Source organism: Plecotus auritus (assembly GCF_963455305.1).
Source record: "Plecotus auritus genome assembly, chromosome: 6".
Lineage (NCBI taxonomy): Eukaryota > Metazoa > Chordata > Mammalia > Chiroptera > Vespertilionidae > Plecotus > Plecotus auritus.
In genome coordinates this window covers 83,545,511-83,572,160 of record NC_137773.1, presented here as the reverse complement: position 1 = coordinate 83,572,160, position 26,650 = coordinate 83,545,511, and the positions used below count along the sequence as shown (strand labels likewise).

At 57.0% G+C, this 26,650-nt stretch overlaps 2 protein-coding genes across 14 annotated transcripts; one reads left to right on the top strand and one right to left on the bottom strand.

The window, feature by feature from the left end:
- Positions 1–36: 36 nt before the first annotated feature.
- On the bottom strand, positions 37–21,330 carry SPPL2B (signal peptide peptidase like 2B). 13 transcript variants are annotated; one of them, XM_080675775.1, is made up of 15 exons: positions 21,166–21,330; positions 16,608–16,727; positions 15,552–15,734; positions 14,862–14,951; positions 14,068–14,207; positions 13,357–13,496; positions 13,071–13,167; positions 11,681–11,797; positions 9,890–9,971; positions 9,284–9,358; positions 9,131–9,193; positions 8,954–9,053; positions 8,449–8,526; positions 2,994–3,220; positions 37–1,946 (listed from the first exon to the last, which is right to left on the bottom strand). In XM_080675775.1, the coding sequence occupies exons 1-14, from the start codon at positions 21,307–21,309 to the stop codon at positions 3,039–3,041; spliced, it is 1,611 nt and encodes a 536-aa protein (XP_080531901.1). In that variant the 5' UTR covers positions 21,310–21,330; the 3' UTR covers positions 37–1,946; positions 2,994–3,038. The 13 variants fall into 13 exon arrangements, with proteins under 13 accessions (XP_080531901.1, XP_080531902.1, XP_080531900.1 ...); XM_080675776.1 differs by having other exon boundaries at positions 13,357–13,499; positions 15,552–15,722; XM_080675774.1 differs by having other exon boundaries at positions 37–1,943; positions 13,357–13,499; positions 21,166–21,329.
- Positions 21,269–26,650, top strand: LSM7 (LSM7 homolog, U6 small nuclear RNA and mRNA degradation associated). Its single transcript, XM_080675788.1, has 4 exons — positions 21,269–21,390; positions 21,476–21,566; positions 24,101–24,172; positions 26,367–26,650. Exons 1-4 carry the CDS (start codon positions 21,385–21,387, stop codon positions 26,507–26,509), a joined length of 312 nt encoding a protein of 103 aa, XP_080531914.1. The 5' UTR covers positions 21,269–21,384; the 3' UTR covers positions 26,510–26,650.

Sequence of the window (26,650 nt, the reverse complement as noted above, 5' to 3'; positions counted from 1 at the left end):
CCAGCTCACTGCACCTCAGAAAAGGCCAAGGTCGAGTCCTACATATCAAAAGCTGTTTAATTATAAGATATGAATAGAAGCAAGGCCAAAACTGCAAACAAAAACTGTAGGAACTAACATCGCCTTCAAATCCCGTGACATTTGTCTAATTTCCAAAACAAAAGAGATTCCCATCTTTGACACCGATGTACAAAATGGCTTAGATTAAAGCACAGGCCGAGGGTCAGACAGGGTCCACGTGGGTCCTTTGCCCAGGCCGCCCCAGGGCTACATCCAGGTCCCGGCCCCCAAGGAGTTCCCGTGGGGCCAAAGGTCCAGCTGCTCTCCCTCCCAGGAGAAACACAGGGAAACAGGTGGAAGACATCTTTTTTTCTGAGGAATAAAATTTCTCCCTTGAGAAGTGTGGCTAACAAAGATGGTTTGCCAGTCTGTCTGGCGCTGGTATTTTTGGAGTGGATCATGGTTTGGCCTGTTCCCATGGTCTACAAGATGCAGGACCGGGACCACATGGCTGGAAGGTCTGTGCCTTCACGTCACTCCGATGGAAAATCTTCTGAACATGAGTCTGGAGGCTGTGTGGACGGACAGGGAGGAGCAAGGTCCGAGGGCCACAGACAGTCCTGGCAGTCGGTAGCCCCAAGGCACCTGCCATTCAGAGTGGTGGTGACACATGCAACACGATGGTGGACGGAGGGTGCCGGGAGGGGGCCTCTGGGCATGTCATGAGGTTCAGAGGTAGAAAACAAAATGCCAGTTCCAAAATATTCCCCCACGTTCCAGAAGCTCCTCGCAGATGCTCGCCTTGCTCGTGCTGCAGCTGGAGGCCAGGGAGTCGTGTGCTGGAATGCGGTCAAGAACGTGCAGATGCCCGTGATGTGGAAAGGGAAGCCCGGTCCCTCTGTGCTGAGGCAGCGGAGCTGACACAAAGGACAGAGCTGGCTGTTGAGGGCTCTGGGGTGTTGGGCCCTGTGGACCCAAGGACCTGGCCACCCGGCCTGATGCCCATCCTGCCTCCAGGAGGGGCAGTCCAAGAGAGGCGACACCACTGGAATTTCGGAAAGTCGTGGCTGTTTATTAAGACATGGAGGAGTTGGATGGAGTACAGGCTGCAGACACTCCTGGGCTGACCAAGGAACCAGGGTCAGGCTCAGACCAAGAGCCCCTGTCCATTTACCACCAGCTTTGCTGGCAGCTCTTAGCCCGGCTCCCGAACCTGTCCAGAGGTGGATGCAGACCCCATGCCAGCTGGGCTGTGGGCCTGAGTCCACACCTCCAGGCCTGGGCTTTCGGCATCTGGACCAGCTGTGCTGCAGAAGGAAAGCCATGGCCTTCGGGGGCAGACCACTCCCCTCTGGCCCAGGACAGGGCATCTCCAGGGGAACCTGAAGGAAGCAGCAGCATGGTGTAAGCACCAAGTGTGGCAGGTGTGCAGCCATCAGTGGGCAGAGGTGACGCTCCTGCCCTTTCTGAGGTTCCCCTGAGACTCTGACTAGGAAGAATATGGGGCTGGGATCGCGGGACGGGGACCTCGGCAGTCCAAGGGGTTGCGGTGGCCACATGAGCTGGGAGCAGGGCCGAGGTCCAGGTGTGGCTGGGCTTGAGGAGGCAGAGATGTGAGCATTGGCCAGACCAGAGCACCGAGTTGAGGGAATGGCAGGTCCAGTCTTAGAGGGACAGCAAGGGACTGAGGCTGCACTGTCCTCCTTGGCTAAAGTGCCTGGCAGGCCTGAAGGCTCAGGGGTGTGGCTGGCAGGACTCAAGGGTTCCTGGGTGGACACACCGACCACATCCTGAAGATCAGCCAGTTCTGGAGGCTGCTCTTCGGGCAGTGTGGGCTTGACCTGTGCTTCTCCTGGAGGCTGCTGGGAAAACACAACCTCGGAGTCTTTCAGAGGCTGTGGGCCTTCGGCTGAGGCTGGCACCCAAGGAGGCTGAGGTAGATCCTTCTGGAAGAGGAGAGAGCCAGTGGTAAGGTGTGGGCGAGGCCAGTGAAGCCTCAGGGGAGGAGAGGCAGGAGTCACTGTGCCCAGAGGGTCAGGCTCTAGGCCGGGGGTGGGGAACCTTTGTTCTGCCAAGGGCCATTTGAATATTTATAACATAATTCACGGGCTACACAAAATTATCAACTTAAAAATTAGCCTGCTATAGTTAGTCAAATACTTAATTAACTCACTTCAATGCCGTGGCAGGGCCAGACCAAATGATGTTGCAGCCCTTATACAGCCCGTGGACCAGACGTTCCCCCTCCCTACTCTGGCCCCAGTCCCATCGGCCAGCATGCAGGCCACAGGAAGGGGACCTGGCGCAGAAACCTGGCTGACATCACTGGCTTGTTCCCCACGCCTGAACCTTCTAGCACCAGCTCACCAGTTCTGTGGCAAAGCCAATGCCCATGGGGACTGAGACCCTTTGAGGACCATGGGCACTGACCCAGGCGGCCTTCCCCAACAGCATGGGAAAGAGTCCGGCTCCAGGCGGGTTAATGTCAGACCTGGAGCCCTGGTCCTTTCTGAGGTAATACCACACTCAACGGTACTGCTGAGCGTGCCATGTCACACTCAGTGGAGAAGCCCCACGATACCCCCTCCTTTGGGCAGTGTGCTGGGCTGACCTACAGGCGAGGAAGGCTGGTCTGGCACACTCTCCCTGCTGTCACTCCTTCATGGCTGGGCCTGAGGTGTCAGGTCCCCTGCAGAGCCTAGAGCCTGAGCTGTGACAGCTCTTGCCCTGGCAGAGGGGCTCCAGTGCACCCCCTAGACTAACACTGCATTCTCCATGGTGAAAGCCAATACCCACACAAGTGGGGTGCTGCTGTGCTGTGGGACCAGCACCTTCCTCACATGGCAGCCACACATTGTCCCCTCCGTGGGGATGGCTGAGCCACCAGAGCAACGTGGACACAACACCCAAATCAAAATCTTCTGGAAATGGGGAGACACCAACACAGGAGGGGGCTGCAGGGTTTAGTTGTAAAACTAGAGGCTTTACTCAACTTTAATTCTAGTTAAGGCTTATGGGTTATTATTTCTCGCAGACAGTCATAGCAAACTGGTATTCACCGCAAAGCCACTGCCCGTCCAGAACATGCCCAGCTCTCCGCGCCACAGGGCTAGGGCGCCACTGGTGATCAGCGTGCAGGGCACCAGGTAGAGGAGGGCCGGCTGGCCACGCTGCATGAGGGCCAGGGCCATGAACGTCACCAGGAGGCCGATGCCATAGGCTGGAGGGACAGAGATAAGCAGTGTGTTATCTGGGCCAGCGGTCCCCAAGGCCAAACACCCCCCTCGAAGGAATGCTGGGAACACAGGGTACCAGACATGACACTGGGACAAGCCGATGAGATTTGGATACTTCCAGAAGTTAATGGAACCTTCTGGCATCTTCCAGGACATATGGCCCAACTAGTCCTGAGAGGACAGGCAAGAAAGGAGTCAGGTTTCAATGAGAAGACAGGAGAAGCTGAGAGGCTGGAGAGAAGATAGGACATTGGGGAGGGGAGGGGACATTGGGGAGAGCAGGGGACATTGGGGAGAGCAGGGGACATTGGGGAGGGGAGGGGACATTAGGGAGAGGAAGAGACATTGGGGAGAGCAGTGGACATTGGGGAGGTGAAGGGACATTGGGGAGAGCAGGGGACATTGGGGAGGGGAGGGGACATTAGGGAGAGGAAGAGACATTGGGGAGAGCAGTGGACATTGGGGAGGTGAAGGGACATTGGGGAGAGCAGGGGACATTGGGGAGGGGAGGGGACATTGGGAGGGGAGGAGACATTAGGGAGAGGAAGAGACATTGGGGAGAGCAGGGGACATTGGGGAGAGCAGGGGACATTGGGGAGGGGAGGGGATATTGGGGAGGGGAAGGGACATTGGGGAGAGCAGGGGACATTGGGGAGGATAGGAGACATTGGGGAGAGCAGGGGACATTGGGGAGGGGAGGGGACATTGGGGAGAGCAGGGGACATTGGGGAGGGGAGGGGACATTGGGGAGAGCAGGGGACATTGGGGAGGATAGGGGACATTGGGGAGAGCAGGGGACATTGGGGAGGGGAGGGGACATTGGGGAGGTGAGGGGACATTGGGGAGAGCAGGGGACATTGGGGAGGGGAGGGGATATTAGGGAGGGGAAGGGACATTGGGGAGAGCAGGGGACATTGGGGAGGGAAGGGGACATTGGGGAGAGCAGGGGACATTGGGGAGAGCAGGGGACATTGGTGAGGGGAGGGGACATTGGGGAGAGCAGGGGACATTGGTGAGGGGAGGAGACATTGGGGAGGGGAAGAGACATTGGGGAGAGAAGGGGACATTGGGGAGAGCAGGGGACATTGGGGAGGGGAAGGGACATTGGGGAGAGCAGGGGACACTGGGGAGGAAAGTGGACATTGTGGAGAGCAGGGGACATTGGGGAGAGCAGGGGACATTGGGGAGGGGAAGGGACATTGGGGAGAGCAGGGGACACTGGGGAGGAAAGGGGACATTGTGGAGAGCAGGGGACATTGGGGAGAGCAGGGGACATTGGGGAGGAAAGGGGACATTGGGGAGAGCAGGGGACATTGGGGAGGGGAGGGGACATTGGGGAGAGCAGGGGACATTGGGGAGGGGAGGGGACATTGTGGAGAGCAGGGGACATTGGGGAGAGCAGGGGACATTGGGGAGAGCAGGGGACATTGAGGAGGGGAGGGGACATTGGGGAGAGCAGGGGACATTGGAAGGGGAGGGGACATTGCGGAGAGCAGGGGACATTGGGAAGGGGAGGGGACATTGGGGAGATGAGGGGACATTAGGGAGAGGAAGAGACATTGGGGAGAGCAGGGGACATTGGGGAGAGCAGGTGACATTGGGGAGGGGAAGGGACATTGGGGAGAGCAGGGGACATTGGGGAGGGGAGGGGACCTTGGGGAGGGGAGGGGACCTTGGGGAGAGTGGGGACATTGTGGAGAGCAGGGGACATTGGGGAGGGGAGGGGACATTGGGGAGAGCAGGGGACATTGCGGAGAGCAGGGGACATTGGGGAGGGGAGGGGACACTGGGGAGAGCAGGGGACATTGGGGAGAGCAGGGGACATTGGGGAGGGGAAGGGACATTGGGGAGAGCAGGGGACATTGGGGAGGGGAAGGGACATTGGGGAGAGCAGGGGACATTGCGGAGAGCAGGGGACATTGGGGAGGGGAGGGGACACTGGGGAGAGCAGGGGACATTGGGGAGAGCAGGGGACATTGGGGAGGGGAAGGGACATTGGGGAGAGCAGGGGACATTGGGGAGGGGAAGGGACATTGGGGAGAGCAGGGGACATTGGGGAGGGGAGGGGACCTTGGGGAGGGGAGGGGACCTTGGGGAGAGTGGGGACATTGTGGAGAGCAGGGGACATTGGGGAGGGGAGGGGACATTGGGGAGGGGAGGGGACATTAGGGAGGGGAGAGGACATTGGGGAGAGCAGGGGACATTGGGGAGGGGAAGGGACATTGGGGAGAGCAGGGGACATTGGGGAGAGCAGGGGACATTGGGGAGGGGAGGGGACATTGTGGAGAGCAGGGGACATTGGGGAGAGCAGGGGACATTGGGGAGAGCAGGGGACATTGGGGAGGGGAAGGGACATTGGGGAGAGCAGGGGACACTGGGGAGGGGAAGAAACATTGGGGAGAGCAGGGGACATTGGGGAGGGGAAGGGACATTGGGGAGAGCAGGGGACATTGGGGAGGGGAGGGGACATTGGGGAGGGGAGGGGACATTAGGGAGGGGAGAGGACATTGGGGAGAGCAGGGGACATTGGGGAGGGGAGGGGACATTGGGGAGAGCAGGGGACATTGGGGAGGGGAGGGGACACTGGGGAGAGCAGGGGACATTGGGGAGAGCAGGGGACATTGGGGAGGGAAGGGGACACTGGGGAGAGCAGGGGACATTGGGGAGAGCAGGGGACATTGGGGAGGGGAAGGGACATTGGGGAGAGCAGGGGACATTGGGGAGGGGAGAGGACATTGGGGAGAGCAGGGGACATTGGGGAGGGGAGGGGACATTGGGGAGGGGAAGGGACATTGGGGAGAGCAGGGGACATTGTGGAGGGGAGGGGACATTGGGGAGGGGAGGGGACATTAGGGAGAGGAAGAGACATTGGGGAGAGCTGGGGACATTGGGGAGAGCAGGGGACATTGGGGAGGGGAAGGGACATTGGGGAGAGCAGGGGACATTGGAAGGGGAGGGGACATTGCGGAGAGCAGGGGACATTGGGAAGGGGAGGGGACATTGGGGAGAGGAAGGGACATTGGGGAGAGCTGGGGACATTGGGGAGAGCAGGGGACATTGGGGAGAGCAGGGGACATTGGGGAGGGGAGGGGACATTGGGGAGAGCAGGGGACATTGGGGAGGGGAGGGGACATTGGGGAGGGGAGGGGACATTGGGGAGAGCAGGGGACATTGGGGAGGGGAAGGGACATTGGGGAGGGGAGGGGACATTGGGGAGGGGAGGGGACATTGGGGAGGGGAGGGGACATTGGGGAGAGCAGGGGATATTGGGGAGGGGAGGGGACATTGGGGAGAGCAGGGGACATTGGGGAGGGGAGGGGACATTGGGGAGAGCAGGGGACATTGGGGAGGGGAGGGGACATTGGGGAAAGCAGGGGACATTGGGGAGGGGAGGGGACATTGTGGAGGGAAGGGGACACTGGGCAGCGGAGGGTGACTGGAGATGAGGAAATCCCGGGGCTTTCTGATCAGCAGTAGCAGCTGTGGGAAGGGTCTGAACCACAGAAGCAGCTGAAGAGTTGTGAAAATGCCCAAATATCTCATTTTTATAAGCTTTTAGTTAGAAATATAATTTTGAATTACAATAATATACACGCAGAATTAGGAAATAAAATCTCCGATAACCTAATCATGACCCCGGAAAAGAATGATTTATTCCCATGAGCCGCTTGGTGAAGCATGGAGGGTGAAGGGGCGTGACGTCTGCAATTCGCTCTCACAGCTCAGAATAAACCTGTATTACATGTGCGTGAGTGTGACTATGTGGCCACGTATGCATACACATGCAGAGAGAGAATAGTGAGGCAACTGGAATGAAACATCACCGCTGGGCACTGAGAGCGGGAGTGTGGAGTCTCTTGGACTAATCTTACGGCAGTGATCTTGGAATTATTTCAAAGGACAAAGTTACAGGAAAAGCAGCCTTTAACTGGAAGCTTCCTGCAGAGCCCAGAGCCCGTGTCCAGCATCCACCTGGGCCCTGTCCTGACCTCACCCAGCACTCCCAGTGGTGTGCTCGCCTAGGGAGGGTGCCTATGCAACCATGTCGACGCCCATGTGTCCTACGAGTGATTTCACAGGCAGACGCTGGAAGGATGCAGACGTCTGGCAGCTGTGTACGATCTAAAGGGCTCCAATGATGGAACTACGGGAACCTTCTGGCACACTGGTTTAGACAGGGAAGCCCCTGCCACTGTGTCTTTACAGAGCAGTTTTGAGGACGATAACTTGGAGAAATGTTCAGATACAATGAGCCAGCAATTGCAGGCACCAGGGTGGGCAGGACCAAACTGTAATTACCCCAAAATGTGACTGAAGGCCAGCCTGTGCCCTCTTGTGCTATAGTGACATCTACAAGGTCTCTCCACTGGTGTAGAAGCTGCCAGGCCTGTGCATTCTGCTCTCTGCCCATGACAAGGGGCAGGGGGCAAGGGAACACCAGCTGGCTCTCCTGCAGAAGTAGGCAGGTGTGTACAAGAGCAAGTGTATGACACACTTCTCTTCCTTGAGAGCTGACAGGGTGGGGACAATAAAAGGATTTTTTTAATCCTTACCAGAGGATATTTTCCCATTGATTTTGAGAGAGAGTGGAAAGGAGGGGAAAGGGGGAGAAAGAGAAAGAGAGGAGAGAGATCAATGTGAGACACATCAATTGGTTGCTTCCTGCACACACCCCAGCCCCAGTCATGGCTGGGGATTGAACCTGCAACCCAGGTATGTGCCCTCAACTGGAATCGAACTCGAGACCCTCCAGTCCACAGGCTGATATTCTTAACTGCTGAGCCACCGGCCAGGGCTAGCTGGGAAATATTTTAAAGCAATCAGGGCTCAACAGAAAATGAGAAAATATCACCTTTGTGTCATTGGCTTTGGTAATAAAAGAAACCAATGAAAGAAAGAAAGAAAGAGAGAGAGAGAAGGGAGGGAGGGAGGGAAGGAGGGAGGGAGGGAGGGAGGGAGGGAGGGGGGAGGGAGGGGGGGAGAGAGAGAAAAGGGAGGGAGGGAGGGACCAACGGAAGACAAGCAAGAAAAAGAGAAAGACAAAAGGGAGACAAGAGAAAAGAAAAACAACTGCAACAATCACAGAAAGGTAAGAAAAAGGACTATGCAGTGAGAAGAGGCTGCGACGCCCCCTTTCTACCAGCTCCATGAGCCGCTGAGAAAGGATGGGGGTCCGAGGGCCACAGCCTGGCCTTCCCACGCTGGTGCTTACCGATGGTGCAGGCCACAAAGTAGACCCTGGACGACTGCACCTGGATGTCAAACCTGTGGCAGTACGCCACGAGCAGCCCTGGGAGAAGAGAACATGGCCAGTCCTCACCGGAGCTGGGGGAGAGCCAGTGCCCCGTGGGAAGGGCCGGGCACTGTGCATGGTCTCATCTAACAGCCATTATTGCTATTTCACAGATGGCCACACTGCCGGCTCAGAAAGGAGCTGTAACCCGAGACCCTGGGCCAGTGCATACCCCACACCATGGAGGGGCAGGGAGGTCCCGCCTGGGGCGCAGTGGGCTGTCAAGGCCATACTCTGTCCTGGGTAGCCAGCCCCAGGCAGGCACATCTGTGTAGTCATGACCCACAGAACAGAGCTGTCCCCAGGGCCGACGTGGAGCTACCTCGACCATGCACCACCTACCGGCCCCCAACCCGACACTACCAGGACACCTGGGTGCCCTCAGGGCTGAGGGGTGACCCACCCATGTGTCCAGCCCCTGTACCTGGGACCAGGATGTCCCCAAAACCCAGGAGGGAGAAGGGCCGGTCACATAGGGCCAGTGGCGAGGCGTTCAGCCTGGGCACCTTCAGGACCATGGGCAGCTGTGGGGAGAGGAGGCAACACCTGCAGACCAGTCCAAGCCAAAAGCTCCCCTCCAGCCACCAGGGTCTGAACATACCTTCTCACGTGTAGCCGAGTCCGCAGGCCCGGTCGCTACTTCCACCATGATACTGTTCCCGCTCTAACACAGGAGAGCCACATCAGAGTGGGGGCGTGGGGTATGGGGTTCGGACAGTGTGGGAGGGGAAGGGCAGGGGTCAGGAGCTCCCACCTTGGTCAGGAAGGGTGTGATGAACACGAAGAAGATGTCATAGATGAACAGCACCATCAGCAGCAGCGTGCAGGCCTGGGGAGACACGTCCTGAGGGGCCGGCCCAGAACTCCCAGGCACACAGACCCCCCTGGCACAAACCCATAGAGACACCCCCACACCCTTGATTCCCCTCACAAGGCTCAGAATATTCCCACTGGGATAAAGCCTTTTTGAGCGTCTGAAGACCTGCCCAGGCCTTGGGCAACAGGAGACGAGGGAGAGTGTCCAGAGCGACATGCAGTGGAGGGCTGGGCAGAGCGTGAGGCACACTCTCCAGGTTTCCCAGTCATGGGAAAGGTGGCCGAAGTGAGCAGGTGGGAGACATACGTTCCATGATGGGTCAGCTATGGGTCTAGGGAGGTGATGCCCTTCACCTTCCTTCCCCATGTGTTTCTAAGTTTTTTCCACCAGGTCTTATAGACAATAATCTCAGGCCCCAAGCTCAGAGGAGAAGGCCAGGACAGAGCTGGGTGGCAGGCAGGTCTGGCCGCTCAAGGTATGGGGCTGACACAGAAAAGGCCCTCATGACTCGGGCTCCCCAGGGTCCCTCCCCAGGGTTCTCACCTTGAAAGTGGGGAGGCGGATCGTTTTTAGCATGTAGAGACAGAAGGCGATACCCAGCGCATCCTGAAGGATCCAGGCCCACCTGGAGGGCAGAGCAGCATCATTTGCTGGCTCCATCAAGAGCCACTACCTATCCGGTCCCTCCCTACTCAGACACCTTACCCACACCAAGCAGTCTGAAACACCCCGCACTGGGCCTGGCCTCACCATGTTTCAAAGGCTCAGGCACTGTCAGAGGCAGCAATGTGGGTTCCAAAACCTGGGAGACGGACCCACTTCGTTGGGACAGGTGGGGCAGTGATGGATGACAGGGCAAGGGATAAATGAACCCTCCACTCTAACACCAAGAGGCCAGAGAAAGACAGACAATGCTGGGCCCTCTGTCTCTCTACAGTGGTGGCTTTCGTACCCAGATCACAGGATGGGGTGAGAAACCTGTGCCCAGCCAGGTTACATACTTTCAGCCCCAGGGGAAATTAGGGCTCAGACCCACGGGGGCAGGCTCTGAGGATGAGCATCTGGAGTCCCCCGAACGGTTCCATGGGAACAAGCAGCAGAGGCAAGACCCATCTCAAATATCTGCATTAACCCAACACCATCGGGCGCTGCCATCCCACAGCCATACTCCTGGACCTGCATATTAGATCTGTGCTGTGAAGGCCTCACATGGAGGCTCTAAGAAAGAACTAGCCTGATAGAGGGGCCAGCGGGGACAGGGGGCATTCACCGCCCGAGGCCTTGGGGGTGGTAGAGCCCCCACCTGCCTGGGCTGTCCTCCCCTTCCTGCCTCGCCCTGCACCTTGGCCAGGGCTCTGCCTGCCCACCTCCCTCATCAGATGCTTCAGACAAGGGATCGAACATTTCCCCACCAGGGCAGGTTGAAGAACAGGGAAAGTTCGAAGGTGGTGGGTGGGCACATGTTGGCTGCATGCACCCAGAGGTACAGGAACCATGGCCCGTTCTAATTTTATACAACAGAGAAGTGTCTTGGCTTAGATTTAACTGTGAGAATTCAGGTTCTCTTTGTGTACAAAGGACTCAAAATATTTTCCCATTTTCCTTCTGCCACTTAAATCTGTTATGGCTCCAAAAGGAGGTGCCGCCAAGAACATTTAACTGCCTTGGGAAAGGCTCGTTGAGAGCGCCAGATGGTGTCAGCGATAGCAGGAGGGGGTTGGGCAGGAACAGGCCTGCTCTGTCCTCCTAGCGCAGCCCGGGCTCCAGGCCACAGGGCAGGCGCGCTGCCTTGCACGGGAGGCCGAGCTTAGGGTAGCAAGTGCTCAGAGAAGCCAGCCAGCCTCCCTGAACCATCCGTGAGGGTGCTGGCTGAGCACACCCGTTGGGCACCACCTCGGGAGCAGTGGGGACAAGTGGCGCCAGGGACAGCGTCCCCTCCCGCCGCCCAGGGCCCCATTGAGGCCGTCCTGGAGAACACAGCTTGGGGTGCCCAGGCCAAGAGGGTTTGCAGCACCTCATATCCAGATTCAATCACTGTTCATGTGGCACCCAGACAAGTCAAATGAAACTAGACGCAGGAGGCAAGCAGGGCAGCCACGGCTGGGCAGCCGTCAGCTGAGCCCCGTCAACACCTGGACGCCACTCGGCCACTGCTTCCAGAGGACGGAAAGGAGGGCTTTTGATAACCAAGGAGGTGAACTGGCTCCAGGTGCCCCCAAATGGCCTCCGGGGAGGTACAGGAAGACTGCAGTCCAGCACTCGGAGCATCTGAGGACAGCCCTCAAGGGGGGGGGGGGGCCTCCTAAGCCCTAAGACCTAGGGGGCTGTACTCACTGGTCCTCATTCCGGAAGATTCCCCACACCACACTGACACCCACGCAGAACAATGCCAGGAGCAGCATGCGGACCTGAGGGCACTTGTGGAAGTAGGGCAGGCTGCTGCTGCAGACCCTGAGACGGGTAGGGGAGAAGGGGGCAATTGTCATGGGCAGCATGCCCCTCACCCCCCAAATGATCTCTGACTCTTCCACCCTTGTTCCCACCCAGCACCCAGAAGGGTCATCTCAACTCCTACCCGAAAGCCTCTCAGCCCCCTTAAGTCCGACTCCAACAAGCCCGCTGCCCAGGCCTCCTGCTATCCTCCAGGCTCGGCTCTCAGAGGGGCCACTCACCACCCTGCCCACCTGGCCCTGCCCTCCTCCACTTCCCGTTCTCTGTTAAACCCACCCACAATTCCCCTGAGGTTCCCAAGAGCAGAGGAAGTCAGGTGGGGGCAGGCACTTAGGGTGAACAACACTTGGCCAGTTTCCAAGCCAGCCTGCCCACAAGGAGCTCAGAAGAGCCCACGGGAGCCCTCAGCCCAGTACCGTGCCTCCCGGCTTGTCCCAGGTCCCCACCTCTCACCCTTGTATGGCAACCTTAAAAGGTCTCATCCACCCTGACCGGTTTGGCTCAGTGGATAGAGCATCGGCCTGCGGACTGAAGGGTCCCAGGTTCGATTCCGGTCAAGGGCATGTACCTTGGTTGCAGTCATATACCCAGTGGGAGGTGTGCAGGAGGCAGCTGATTGATGTTTCTCTCTCATCAATGTTTCTAACTCTCCCTCTCCCTTCCTCTCTGTAAAAAATCAATAAAATACATATTTAAAAAAAATAAATAAAGGAGGTCTCATCCCCCTTGTCTAAAACCTTGAGGAGCTGCCCATATACCCTATAAGAACCAAACTGGGCCTCTGGCAGCAGGGAGCCTCCAGGCCTGAACCACCAGTGCATCCAGCCAGGTGGCCCAGCCTTGCTCTGCCCTGCCAGGCACCCCTGCCCAGTACCCACATGCACCCACATCATCCCACTCCGCCCCTGTGTCCCCACACTGGGCCTATCTGCCCTGGAATGGAAGGTGGGGAGAGGGAAGCCACTCAGAAGAGGCCTCGGGAGGACTGAGAAAGCCCACTCACCTCCCATTCTGTTCTGCTCCCAAGGCCCATGAACACCCAGCAAGCACTGAGAGAGCACCTGTTATCAGCCTGTGCTGTGCCGGACTGGCCAAGGACCACAGAAGAGTTGGGGGCGTTCTTGAATCATGGAAGCAGAGCTTGGAGCCTCAGGGGCCAGAGGACGGGAAACAGTAGTTGGGCCAAGGAGAGGCTGTGGTGTAGGACCTCAAGCACAAAGCTGGGGGCAGGGGGCTGAGTGGGGCTGGGCAAAGGCCACCTGAGGAAGCTCACCTGCATTTGCCAAATGGCAACCTCTGGACCAATGGCGACAGGCAGCTGTAAAGGCCCGTGGAGGAGGCCAGGCAGAAAATCCCAATGATCACGTAGACTGCAGAACAGGGTGGCAGTGAGGGGAAAGGCAGGCTGCGGGGTCCCAGCACACCCCCAAGAAGGGCCCCGTGCACTCTTGCACTTGGGCAGGATGACCTTCACCCGGTAAAGGGAGGGGACAAAGCCCTCCTTTCGCCCTGCTGTCCACTGGACTTCTCCAGAGGAGCCACAGCCCGCGGAGACGTACCAAGGTGGTCGTAGAAGTAGTACAGGAGCACCAGCATGGAACAGCACATGACCACAAAGACGCAGGTCATGACGGGCGTCACGTCCACAGCCTCGTCCTCCTGCTTCTCAGGCTCATCATCCCGCTTGTGCTTCATATACCTTCTTGAGAAACACGGGTCATGAGGACACCTGGCCAGCTGGCACAGCGCCAAGGACTAAGGGCCACAGAGACTGGGAAGGACTGGCAGAGACAGCTCATCTGTTGGCCTGTCCGCCCTCTCCAGACCCACTATGTGTCCACAGTGCCCCTCCAACGGGAGAGCCAGACCTGCCCCTTGGACCTCACGTCCTTGTCCAGGAGCTCAGGGTCCTCGCAGACAAGGCTCCTGCAGGTGGGATACTGGTCACCCACTATGAGATGCCCTTGAACACTGCTGAGACTACCCACAGGCCCCGTCTCCTGAGTGCGCCCCAGGCGGGGACGGCCTGGGCTCGCATCCCAGTGCCAGAGCACAATCTCGGGGAGCAGGACCCAGAGGGCCTTTGGCTGGGTCTCCCAGGTATTCACAGCAACTGTATTCCAGAAGGTTCTCTGAGAGTATGGACACCTCTCTTCTGAGCAGTCCTGTTACTCTCACATTTTCACTTCCCAGCGTTAGGGGGAACCAACAGTTACACATGTGCACACATGTACACACAATGCACACACACATAAAGGAAGGATACCTACTTCTTCACGTCCCGGCTCCCAGCCCAGTAGCCCCCAAGGGCAACGGTGCCGACGGCCATGATGAAGATGATGACCATGTTGTAGTCCAGCATGGGCTCGTGCGGGGCATACAATGCTGCCCTCACCGATCGGCCAAAATTCTGCCTCGGAGAACACATCAGAGTTCAAGGCCAAGGCCCCCTGCCCTATGCCTTCTTCCACTGACCCCAAAGCAATCAGCTCTGACGTAACAAGCTGTGTATGAAGACAGGCAAGCAGCCCCGCATGCGAGAACACAGCCCCGAGCTGAGATGTGCACGTGCTTGAATGAGGGTGCACATCACCTGTGTAACATCAGGTGGCCTATGGGGGACCCTCGGGGAGAGGTGTGAGGCCTGCGCTTACTGTGAACTTCTGGAAGTTTCACAAAGACTGGAGATTCTTGTTTACTTATATAATGATGCTCACTGTGCTCCAGACCCAACTCCCCAAATCAAAGATGAACATGGGCCTCGGGTCAGACAGGCCTGGGCCAGGAGTGTGCAAGCAACAGAGAGGGAGCTATGCTCATTCTCCATGTATGGGGAGCGCCAGGCTGGCCAAGCCTGGAGCCTGGGTTACTCTAACCAGCTGCACAGGGCACTTCAGGGCCATGGTCTCCATTCCTGGCATTAGATGGCCCTGGAGGCTACATTCACGATGTGGCTGACTCACAGTGGGCAAGACCCACCCCTGGCCAGCCCCAGACAGGATAGCCTTGCCACGACCTACTCAGGCCCAGGGCCCAACAGACTTCAGGGGGAGGGACCCCTTACCTTAAAAATGTCCAGCATGTCTTTGTAGCTGAGCAGGGCCACGGGAATGCCGATCTCCTCATACTGCGTCTTGTTGCCTCCTGGGGGGACCTGGGAGTCCAGAGGAGGCAGATCTGCTGACTGACCAAGGCCCACCCAGGATGGCACAAACAGTCAACCCCCCCCTGATGGCATGGCTCACAGAGCTAGCTAGCCCTCTCTCTGAGGAAGGGGAAGATTCCCTCGTGTGTGCTGGGTCATCAGGTGCCAGCACAGGAGGGGGACACACAAGGAGGGAGGCCTACAGGCTCGGCATCACCCACTAGGGGAGGAAAACCTAACCCTTCACTCAAACCTTGGGGTCAGGAGCCAATCCACCCTGCTAGGGGCCTGGAGGAGAGGCCAGCAGGTAGGCCCATGCCACCTGCTTCTTAGAAGTCACCCTCAGAGCTCTGCCTTGAGGACCTGTATCCCCCAACCCACAGGACTGCTCTGGGATAAGCCCCCTCCAAGATGAGGGTCCAAAGGCCTGAGTCCACAGCCAGTCAGCAAACCAAACTTCTCTCTCCTGGCTGTGGCTGCCCGTTCCTGGACAGCACCCATCCCCACTTTGGTTGGGGCACAGGGGCTCCGCCCGGCTTCCCTTAGGGCACCTCCAACCCTTGCCCTCGGTAGGTCCTATTGTCCAGAAGGGCGCCCAGGCAGCTGTACCAGGGTCTCCTTGCTGACGATGAGCAGCCCGTGTGCCCCGCTGCCCTGGGCCAGCCTCACTTTGTCGTAGAAGGTGCAGTTCCCCCGAGTCACCAGTGGAATCTGGTTGCTGAAGCCTTTGGCAGGGAGGTCGGATGCAGAGCAGAGCATGGAAGTCGTCCAGTCCCTCAGCTGCAAGAGAGACTGAGGGAAGGCAGAGCTCATAGGAGCTGTTCTGGAAGAGTCAGGGCAGGCCCCAGTCCTCACGGGAACCAAGGCATCGAAGAAAGCTGCCCAGCTGTGCTGAGCCTTCAGTATCCAGATCACTACCGTGAGCGCCATCCTGATGCCCCTCCCCTTAGGTCCCACGGGACTTCAGGCCCTTGCACCAAGAAAGGATGAGAGGTGGAGGGTGGGCAGGGCCTGCAAACACACATACCAAACGCAAGGCAGACAGGAGGGACAGGTGGTGTGCGCTCAGAGCAAACCCCTCAGAAATCCTCCCTGCATCTCCAGATCCACCTCTAGCATCCATTATGGATGGGATACAAGGGGCAAGAGCATCAGCCTCTGTAGTGAGAACTCACCCACAAGAGCATCCTCCAGGTCCTCTGAGTGGAGGAGCGAGGCCAGACCAGGGAGAGGGGTCTTCTATAAGAAAAGCAGAGCCCTTCCCCGCCCTCTGCTGTCTCTCCTCTCGGGAACCCTCTGGCAGCCAGCCCCCATCCAACACATGGAAGCCTGGCTGGTGCCTCCACCAGAGGCATCTCTAGATAGCACTCCAAACAGATGCCTTTCATTCATGACCAAAGAAACTGAGGCCCAGAGAGGTTAACGGGCCCCTTTAGGGCTGCCCAGAGACCTCTCAAGTGTGACTAGATCCCACCCCATAGCTCCCAGCTGAGGTCCTTTGAAGCTCTTTCCCCCAGCTGGCTCTCTGCAAGGGAGAGTCTCTTCAAGGGCCCCTCTGGACACTGGGCAGAGGGGTGGAGGGATGACAGCAAGACAGACAAGATCCCAAGCTGAAAGGAGTGTTCAGAGCCACCTTGCCAGGAGGGCCACCAGTCCAATACTCACCGCCTTGCTGAGGTCGTGTGGTAGGTGGGCCCACTGTGGGTTGTAGAGGATGCAGTAATCCTTGCCTTTGGGGCCCCCCATCTCGGAGACCACGTGTACCATGCCATACTCACAGGCCACCTGAAGCAATGGGGCAGGGGGCAAAGAGCTCAGGGTAGGGGCCGGACCATCCATGACATGGGGTACAAGTTAAAAGAGGACACTTGTGAAGGCTGGGATGGTTTCCTCCCTGACAGGACAGAGAGGACACACACAGAAGTATCTCATGATGGAGAAAAAGAGGGGGGACAGCGAGTACAAGGACAAGTCTCCCTAGGGAGACCTGGGTGTGACCTCAGCCCTGTCAGCACCCAGCCAGGGGCACACACCACACTCACAGGCCCTGGCCCCTCCTGGCCCCTGGGCTCTGTGGAGCTGAAAGGGCCTGTCTGGACCCTGATCAAGCTCTGCACGCTTTGGGCTCCTAGGCCTGCCCTTCTGTAGCTCTCACTCCCCTTGGGCTATAAACACCTCCAGACAGAGGCGGAGAATGCACCCCTGGGTTCCCCAAGTCTGCCACAGAGACAAACAGGTGGCAGCTGCTCCCAATAAAGGACACGTGATGGGGACAGTCATCACCTGGCACAGTGGAACCCACACCGTGGACACGGCTTTGCCAAGGTGAGGGAGGGGTAAGGGGCTCTGATTTGGCCAAGGATCCTGACAGACTGTGTGCTCCAACACCAGGCCTGGAGCACCAGGTCTCAGACAGCTGGGCCCTCTGCGAAAACACAGCCAGGCCAATCCAAGAGCTTCCTACCCTGGCCCTGGTCACCTGGCAGTGGTGGCAGCATGTAGGAAAGCCCAGGGTGCCCCAACCTTGAAGTCTAAAGGCTGACACCAGGAGCTGGGTGCAAGTCCCACTTTCCACAGTCCCCAACTGCCACTGTTCCAGTCAGCCCATCAGCTCTGACACTTCCATTTGTCACCCTGAGTGAGGCGCTGACCGCCAAAGCAATGCTTACATGGTGCAAAGCTTTCAGGGCCACCCAGCTTTCTGGGAGGGAAGGGCAGGAAGGTAGACTGCCTGAGTCCAACCCAAGGTCTCAAGAGCACTTCACTAAGGCCGCATCCTGCCATAACTGCCTCTGTTCCCGGAGAAACCCCACACACCTCACGTCACCTCGTTCCCTTCACCAAAGGCAGAATTAGGAGACCCCTCTTCAGGTTCTCCCACCAGACTGCCCCCCAAGAGTGCCCTTCAACCTGGCCCTAAATACTGTACCTGGTATATGCCCCCTCCAATGCTCAGAGCCCCTGGCACCTCCTCACACTGGGACCACGTGGGGAGCAGTAGAGTCCCTCAACCTCGACAGAGCCAGAGAATGCACCCCTGGTTTCCCGAGAGTCTGCCACAGAGACAAACAGCCCACCTTCTGTGTTTGCAAATAAAGTTTTATTGGAACACAGCCACCCTATGCCAGTATGCAGGGCCTCTGGCTGTTCTCGGCTGCCACTGCTGAGTTGGGCAATTGCTTGCAAAGCTGAAAATATGCACTATCTGGCCCTTTCTGGAAAGTCTGCTGAACCTTGATCCATGGGAGCCAGGCTGATGATGAAAACTGTCATTTATGCAAAATGGAAGTGAATGGAAACTGGTTCTTTTTTTAAAAGTCATTTAAGCCCGGCCAGTGTGGCCCAGTGATTGAGCGCTAGCTAACCTATGAACCAGGTCACGGTTCAATTCCTGGCCAGGGCACCTGCCTGGATTGTGGTCTCGAACCCCAGTGGGGAGTGTGCAGGAGGTAGCCAATCAATGATTCTCTCTCATCATAGATGTTTCTATCTCTCTCTCCCTCTCCCTTCCTCTCTGAAATCAATATATATATATATACATATATACATACATATGTGTGTGTGTGCGTGTGCGTGTGTGTGTATTCCCCTCCCACCCGACAAGCAAACTTCATGGACTTTCCTCCCCACAACCTGAACAACTAAGCCTGTGCTTGTATCAACTGCCAGAGAGATCATGGTTTCACTTTGATTACAGTTCCCTCATCCTCTTGCGTTAAAGGAACTGGGAGAAGTTCTTCAAAAGGGCCCAGTGATACAAGTGCCCATGTTCCAACACAGCCTATCCCAATTTAGAGAACCAGAAACAGTCAAGGCTACCAAGGACAAGCCATCTTCTGACACATCACATTCAGAGTAAGTCCAGGAACTCCCAGAGGCATTATGCTTAAGGATTACTGTGAAAGCATCCATATCAGGGGCTTTGAGAGACTAATGGGTCCAGGCTGGGGCAGTCTTCCTTTCTCAGAAGATGTAGTGATTTCTGAGGGCAGAGAAATGAGGACCCAGATGCTTGGAAAGAGAGGTTTGGGTATAGGACAGTGTGAGGAGGGGATGGGGACAGGTGGAGGGGGCACAGGTGCAGGAGGGGCAAAGAAGCAGGTGGAGGAGAGGTAGGGAGGACAGGTGCAGGGCAGACAGGAGGGCACTAACGTTAGTTAAGACCTGATGAGTAAGAGCCTCCATCTGGCCTTTATGTACATATCCCACAGCAACTGAGAAAGGTGGGTCTATTAGGGAAAGTCAAATCCCTCACTGGATCACAAAATGGTAGCGAGTGTAGGGCTGTCAGCAAGCACCGCACCCCCTCCCACCCAGTGGAGAGCTAGGGTACTGGAGGAACCATAAAGAACCACACCCAGCCAAGGAGGGGTGCTGCGTCATCTCAGGGCGTATTTCCAACAGGGTTCTGTTCTGGAAAGGGCTGTCCCAATGGTGCTCCTCACTCTCTCCAACATTCTCCTGACTCTCCATACTCAAGATAAAGTTCAAACGCCTCAGCCTGCCTAGATAAGTCCAAAGGCCCCAACACCACGACCTTCTACCACCTGGCTCTGACATGCCCAGCCTGTCCCCCTGGACCCCAGCCTAGGGAGGTCACACGCAAGGCCTGCCCTTTACCCTCTGCCTAGAGCTGCTCCCACTGCTGGCCCTGCCCCTGCCCTCCAGCTTAGGGGGGAACCCCAGCCTGTCTTCAAGTGCACCTGAAGGAACTCCTTTAGGCTGACATCTTTTTCAGGATGCAAGCATCAGACTACCTTCACATCAACCACAGCAGAGCCCTCATTGTCCCCAAATAAGTCATCAGCTCTCACACCTCCACCTGGCTCATGCCACTCCCACCACCTGTACCATCCTCCCTCAACCTTAAAGACCTGGCAAACACCGCTCAGGCCACTGCTTCTGAAAAGCCTTCCCAGACAAACTGAGTCACACTTCCTTCATGGTGTTCCCATGACTCTTCACAGCCTCTCGCTTTGCCCTCATTCAAAATATCTGGAGAGCCCATACCCTGCCCTCAAATTGCTCAGACCTCAAACTGGTAATTAAACAGGCAGGAGTACAAGGGGCTGGCAAACAGATGGGAGGGGGTATCTTAAAGAGTTTGGGGAAGGTACAGTTAAGCTGAGACTGGAAGAATGACCAGGGTGGTCCAAGAAAACAAAAACAAACAAAAATAACAAAGAGCAGAGTGCTTCAATTAACTAGAGCTGGAAAGGGAGAGACGCTTCCTGGGCAGCCAGATCACAGAGGCCTCCCAAATGCACCGGGAGGCCATAGGAAGTCTCTCATCGGGACGTGACAAGAGCTGACACACTTTGAAAGAGATCATTACTGCTGTGTTACGAATGGACCGGGACTGTGGGGGACAACAGTGGCCCTGGGAGGCCGTCAGCCACCCGCCCTGAGCTACAAGAGAGGTGGCAGTGGGGTGGAGTGAACAAGTCAAGGTTAATGACCGTGTTTGTAGGGCTGTTAGGGAAACCAGTCCCCGAGCTGCTGAACCCAGAGGAAAGGGTGGATTTGGAAATAAAAGATGCACGACTGACAATGTACATCAGCCACTTCGTAGTCAGTCCCTCACTAGCACCTGAGACCCTTAACGTTAAGTGACAAAGAAGCATCCGGCGGTTCATTACCCCATGCACCATCTCGCTGAGTCCACGCTGTACCCTTTGCTCCTTTTGTAGAGGAGCAACTGAAGCCCAAAGCGAAGAACTCCCTGGCCCAAGGTCACGTTGTAAAAGTGAGACGGAAATTCGACCCCCCTCCAGGGTTACTGGCCGCTCCCCCGACACTGCCTAGGTGTCGCGCTGGACAGCTTACCACAACCATGAGGGTGGGCGCTGGCATCGCACGTAAGGGGAAACTAAGGTCGGAGAGGGGCAGCCACCTGGCCAAAGCAGACAGGAGCGTCCCTGGCGGCGGTTGGAGACCCCGAGATGGATCAGCAGGGCCGGAGGGCGGGAGAAGGTCCCCCAAACCTCAGACCCGCGTGGAACTGAGCAACGATGCAAAGGGCTTTCGAGGAGGAGAAGGGAGCTGGGCCGGTGACAGGCCCGCAAGGTCACGGCGGGGCTCCGGGCCCAAAAGCCGCCCGCGCGGGGACGCGTGTCCCCGAGGCTGCCCCCAGGCCGGGACGGGCGGGACCTGCGCGCGGCAGGGTACCGAGAGGCTGGGTCACCGCATCCGGCGGGACCAGCGGGACGGGCGCAGCCCTCACCTGGGCCGCGAGGAGTAGGCAGGCCGCCGCGAGCCACGCCAGCGCCGCTGCCGCCGCCGCCATGTTGGCGGGTCCCAGCCACAGGCGTCGCCAGATGTTTCCCAGCAACGCCCCGGCGCGCCGCGCCGCGCAAGCGCACTGCATGTGCCGCGCTAGCGTGCGGAGGGGGATCAAAGGGCACGGGAGCTGTGCCTCCGCTGAGCGGCGCGGCGCGGCAAGATGGCGGTGAGCGCGGTGGGGGCCGGCGAGGGCCAAGGGGGCCAAGGGGCTGGCCGCGTTCCCCGCCTCACGCGCTCTGCTTCCCCCGCAGGACAAAGAGAAAAAGAAGAAGGAGAGCATCTTGGACCTATCCAAGTACATCGACAAGACGATCCGGGTGAAGTTTCAGGGAGGCCGCGAAGGTGAGGAACCCGCTTCTGCACCCCCTAATGACTTACGAGAAGTAATGAGGGGCAAGAGTGACAGCTGATACCCGGGCACCGCTTAGGCACTTTGCCCGGATAACTCGCGCAAGCTTCCTAGAGACGCCGGGTGGTCGGTGCTGCTATGCCCCTTTGCAGCTGGGGAAGCTGAGGCTGGGAAAGGGAACTTAACCCAAAGCCACAGTAGTACACCTGGGGCTGGGATGCAAGGCTTTGCCTCCTGTGTGGTTCTGCCGCTGCAGCTCCTCACTGATCCCCCTTCACCAGTGCTCCTAAAGATTCGCAGTTAACTTTGGGGCCCAAATGTTCTTGGTTGTGGAAGCCATCCTGGACACCGTGGGTTGTTGAGCGCCATTCCTGGCCTCGACCCACTGGGTGCTAGGAGCATTCCTGGCCTCGACCCACTGGATGCTAGGCATTTTGTTTGCTTTAAATATTTATCTATCTATAATATATAAAAAAGCCTACACTACCAGTCGATCAGTAGCTATGACGCGCACTGACCACCAGGGGGGCAGACGCTCAACGCAGGAGCTGCCCCCTGGTGGTCAGTACGCTCCCACAGCAGGAGCGCTGCTCAGCCCGGAGCCGGGCTCAGGCGGGGCTGGTGAGCGCAGCTGCAGCAGCAGCACTACTGAGCTGCTGCTGCAGCAGGCGCAGTGGGGCCAGGATGAGCAAGCGGGAACAGCATAATGCTTGGCCCCAGCTCGGACTCTTCCCCGGCCGCCTGCTGCTTCTCACACTGCTACATCCCTTGGGGATGTTGGACTGCCGATTTCAGCCCCTGCCAGGATCAGGCTGGAACCTTCAGTCTGACATCCCCAGAGGGATCCCAGATTGCAAGAGGGCGCAGGCCAGGCTGAGGGACCCCACTGGTGCACGAATCCGTGCACTGGGCCTCTAGTCTATATATATAAAAGCCTAAGCAACCATTTGACCCGGTGGCTATAACGTGCACTGACCACCAGGGGGCAGATGCTCAATGCACAGGCATGTAAACATGGAACAGACTGATGAATCTCAGGGGGGAGGGGGGAGGGAGGTGAGCAGGAAGAAATTAACCAAAGATCTTATATGCATACTAGAGGCCCAGTGCACGGATTCATGCACTGGTGGGGTCCCTCGGCCTGGCCTGTGGGGCCTCTAGTATTTTTAATGATTTCAGAGGGGAAGGGAGAGGGAGAGAGAGAAACATTAATGATTAGAGAGAATCATTGATTGGCCGCCTCCCACACACACCTCCATCCCCCCCCCCCGCCCCCCACTAGAGATCAAGCCTGCAAACCTGGGTATGTGCCCTGTCAGGGAATCGAGCCCTTACCTCCTGGTTCTAGGTCAAGGCTCAATCACTGAGCCATGCGGGCCGGCATGCTGGCAGCATCCCTTAGTTTTGACAGCCAAAATGTCTTAGACATCGCCCAGTGTCCCCTGGGGGGCAGAATTGCCCCTTTGAGGCCAGAGTCCAACAGTCAGTCTCCACATATGGGGCAGAGGGACCTGTTAAAAACAAATCAAATCTTGTTCGCTATTCAGCCCTCTGGGGGCTCCCCCTTGTCCCGGGGTAAATACAAACCTTTGGTACCTCTGAGTCACTAATGGGGCTCTCATCTGCCACTGGGCTATAAAGGCACATGTTTTCTCTGCCTGTAGTGCTGTTACCAGGTTATCTGCCAGAGTCATTTTCCTGCTCTCAACTCAGGGTTTTGGCTCTGGGAAGCCTTCCCTGACCCTCCACCTTCCCTGAGGCCTCCTTGTTATAATTTCCTGGCAGTACCTGGCAGTTTGCAGCTTTATGTGTAAACATGGTGCTTAACTTTGCATCTGCCACTGGAATCTAGTGAGAAGGCAGTACAGTACCTAGTCCCTGCCTTTCAGGGGAAATGGGCCCATAGCGTGCTGACGTAGTTGGGCCAAGAGAGGAGTGGGCAAAGAGGGGTGAGAGTTGGAGCATCACAAGCAGAAGCACAAATGAGTGTGAAGGTCTGCAGGCCAGAGAGAACAGTTGGGAGAGGCAGCAATGGGCAGGAAGGATGGATGGCCTGTCAGGGGCACTGGGGGCTTACCCCACTCTCAGGTGCAAAGATACATCACTTGGTCAAGGAACCATAACCTATGATGCTTGGGTTTTTTGTTGTTCAGTTTTTTTTTAATCCTCACCTGAGGAGTGAGGATATTGTTTCCATTGATTTTTAGAGAGAGTGGAAGGGATGGGGGGAGGGGGTAAGAGAGAAAGGGAAATATCATTGTGTTAGAGACACATTGGTTGCCTCCCACTCGAACGCCATCCAGGGCCAGAGGTTGAACCTGCAACCTAGGTAGGTGCCCTTGACCAGGAATCGAGTTCAAAACCCTTGCTCCATGGGCCGAAACTCTAACCACTGAGAGGTAAAATTCACATAACAAAATTAACCATTTTAAGGTATGCCATTTAGTGACATTTGGTACCTGCCTCCTGAACCACTGTTGATCTTACACCTTTCCATTTCTCTTCTCTTCTTGGTGATTCCCACAAGCCAGTGGAATCCTGAAAGGGTTTGACCCGCTCCTCAACCTTGTGCTTGATGGCACCATCGAATACATGAGAGGTGAGTGCAGCCAGCAGGATTGGAGGCCTCCAGGACTTGCGGGGCCTTACTGCTCCAGACCCTGCCATCTGAATGGTAAATGTGGTCCCTGTCCCAGCATTCCAGACAAGCTCAATACACCATCCTCTCAGAGACTTCAGGGATGTTGGAAGTGTTTTGCTAATCCACCATTACTGATCCTGAGACACTTGCTGCCTGGCTTGGTTGGAAAGATGCCAACTGGCCCTGGCTGGGTAGCTTAGTTGGTTAGAACATCATCCCGATACACCACGGTTGCAGGTTAGATCCCCACTCAGGGCACACACAAGAATCAACTGATGAATGCATAACTAAGTGGATCAACAAATTGGTGTGTTTCTTTCAAATCAACAAATTTAAAAAAAGAAATGCCAACCTATTCTAGGGCTTGGTCAGCCCCCTGTCTCCTGCCATTCCCATGTGTTACTTCTGCAGCTGACAAAGGGTCCCATTCCTCTCCCAGGGGTCCTCAAACTTTTTAAACAGGGGGCCAGTTCACTGTCCCTCAGACCGTTGGAGGGCCGGGCTATAGTTTTAAAAAAAAAAAAAACTATGAACAAATTCCTATGTGCACTGCGGGCCCGGGATGAGTCGGCTACTAAGCAGGTCAGGCAGCGGCACCCGGCAGGCCGGATAAATGTCCTCGGCGGGCCACATGTGGCCCACGGGCCGTAGTTTGAGGACCCCTGGTACCATGCCCCCAGTCCCCGTACCCCTAAATCGCAAGACCCTCCATCTGCAGCAGCACACAGCAGTCAGGCCACCCCTGACCCATTAGCCAACAAGTTATTTTTGTTAATTTTCACCCAAGGACATTCTTCCATTGATTTCTAGAGAGTAGAGGGGAGGACAAGAGAAGAGAGAGAAACATGGATGTGAGAGACACATCAATTGGTTGCCTTCAGCACGCTCCCCAACTGGGGCCTGGATTCAAACCTGCAACCCAGGTACATGCCCTTGAGTGAGAACTGAACCCACAACCTTTCAGTGCATGGACCAGTGCTCTGACCACTGAGCAACATCTGCCAGGACAGCCAACAAGTTCTTCAACTCAGCTTGATCCAGGCATTAAGGGGATGCCAACACCTAGGAGGGAGAGAGGGAGGTTCTTGCTCCTCATGGGACCATTAATGCCTTGAGACATAGGTTGCTCTGGTAAAAAGTTATCACAGCCACACAAGAGTGTCACTGGGCCACCAAGCAGAAACATGGTCAGCCCAGTTGGTGAATTCCAGGAGGCCTCTCGCTTTGCCCTCATTTTTTCTCTTCCTGCCTCGGTCCACCCAGAGTCCCAGCCCTGCCACCTTGGATGGATGAATTTCCTTGTCTATAAGACAGACCCACCACCTGGGGCCAGTGGGGAAACCAGGCCAGCTCAAGCATGCAGAGCGCTGAGGACTGGTTGGCCCTGGGAGGTGTGGCTGCTGCTCCTTCTACAGAGCCTCTCCTACCAGGGTGCTGCCTCACTTGCTGAGCAAGTCTGTGTCCCCTCCTCTCAGTCCAGAACAGCCCCTCAGGGAGGCCCAGATGCATAGGGTATGGGAAGGTCAGGCCCACACAGCTGTTGTCCCTGCAGAATCTGAGGGTGGACGGCTGCCTCTCAGATGGGGTCTCTGATTTCCCTGCGCCAGCTGGTCTCCCCTCCCCCACATCCTTCAGTAATAGTAATGGGGACTTTTGGTCACTGTGACCTCAGAAGAGCATCCCTGGAACTTACTGTCACTTCCATGGGGTCCCTCTCGCTCTGCTGTTAACACCTTTGACACTGGTGAACAGTGGCCCCGCAGGGCTTTCACAGATCTGTGTTCCAGCTGCCTGTCTGATTACATAGCCCCAGGGTCTCTGCTGGCTCAGGTGCCCGTGCCCCCAATTAGCTTCGCTACCCAAGCATCCCTGCGGTCCCCTGGGCCTCCGTGTACTCATTTGCAGAATGAGGGCAGGCTTCGGATGGTGGGTTCCAGAACTCCTCTCATCCGTGGGCCACTGCAGGGAGAAGGGCTGCATGTCTGGCTTTGGGAGGCGTTTGGCCTGCTGCCCTGGCCAGCATGACCCCTCCAAAGCCCTGGATGGAGGGATGGGGGAAGCGATCAGAGGACCCTTTGATTCGGATCTTCAGACCCCGTCCTGCCCCAGGCATGGTCTCAAGTTCTTACTCCTACCCTCTCTTCCTCCGCAGACCCTGATGACCAATACAAGCTTACAGAGGACACCCGCCAGCTGGGCCTGGTGGTGTGCAGGGGCACCTCAGTGGTGCTCATCTGCCCGCAGGATGGCATGGAGGCAATTCCCAACCCCTTCATCCAGCAGCAAGAGGCCTAGCAGGCGGGGAGGGCACAGACAAGGACGCCGTCAGACTTGGAGCTGTCCCTCCTGCTTTAAATGCTGCCCGCAGAAATGGAACTTTCCTTTTTGTATAGGTTATTTTTTGTTTTCTTAATAAAATTGCAAATCTCTCATTTC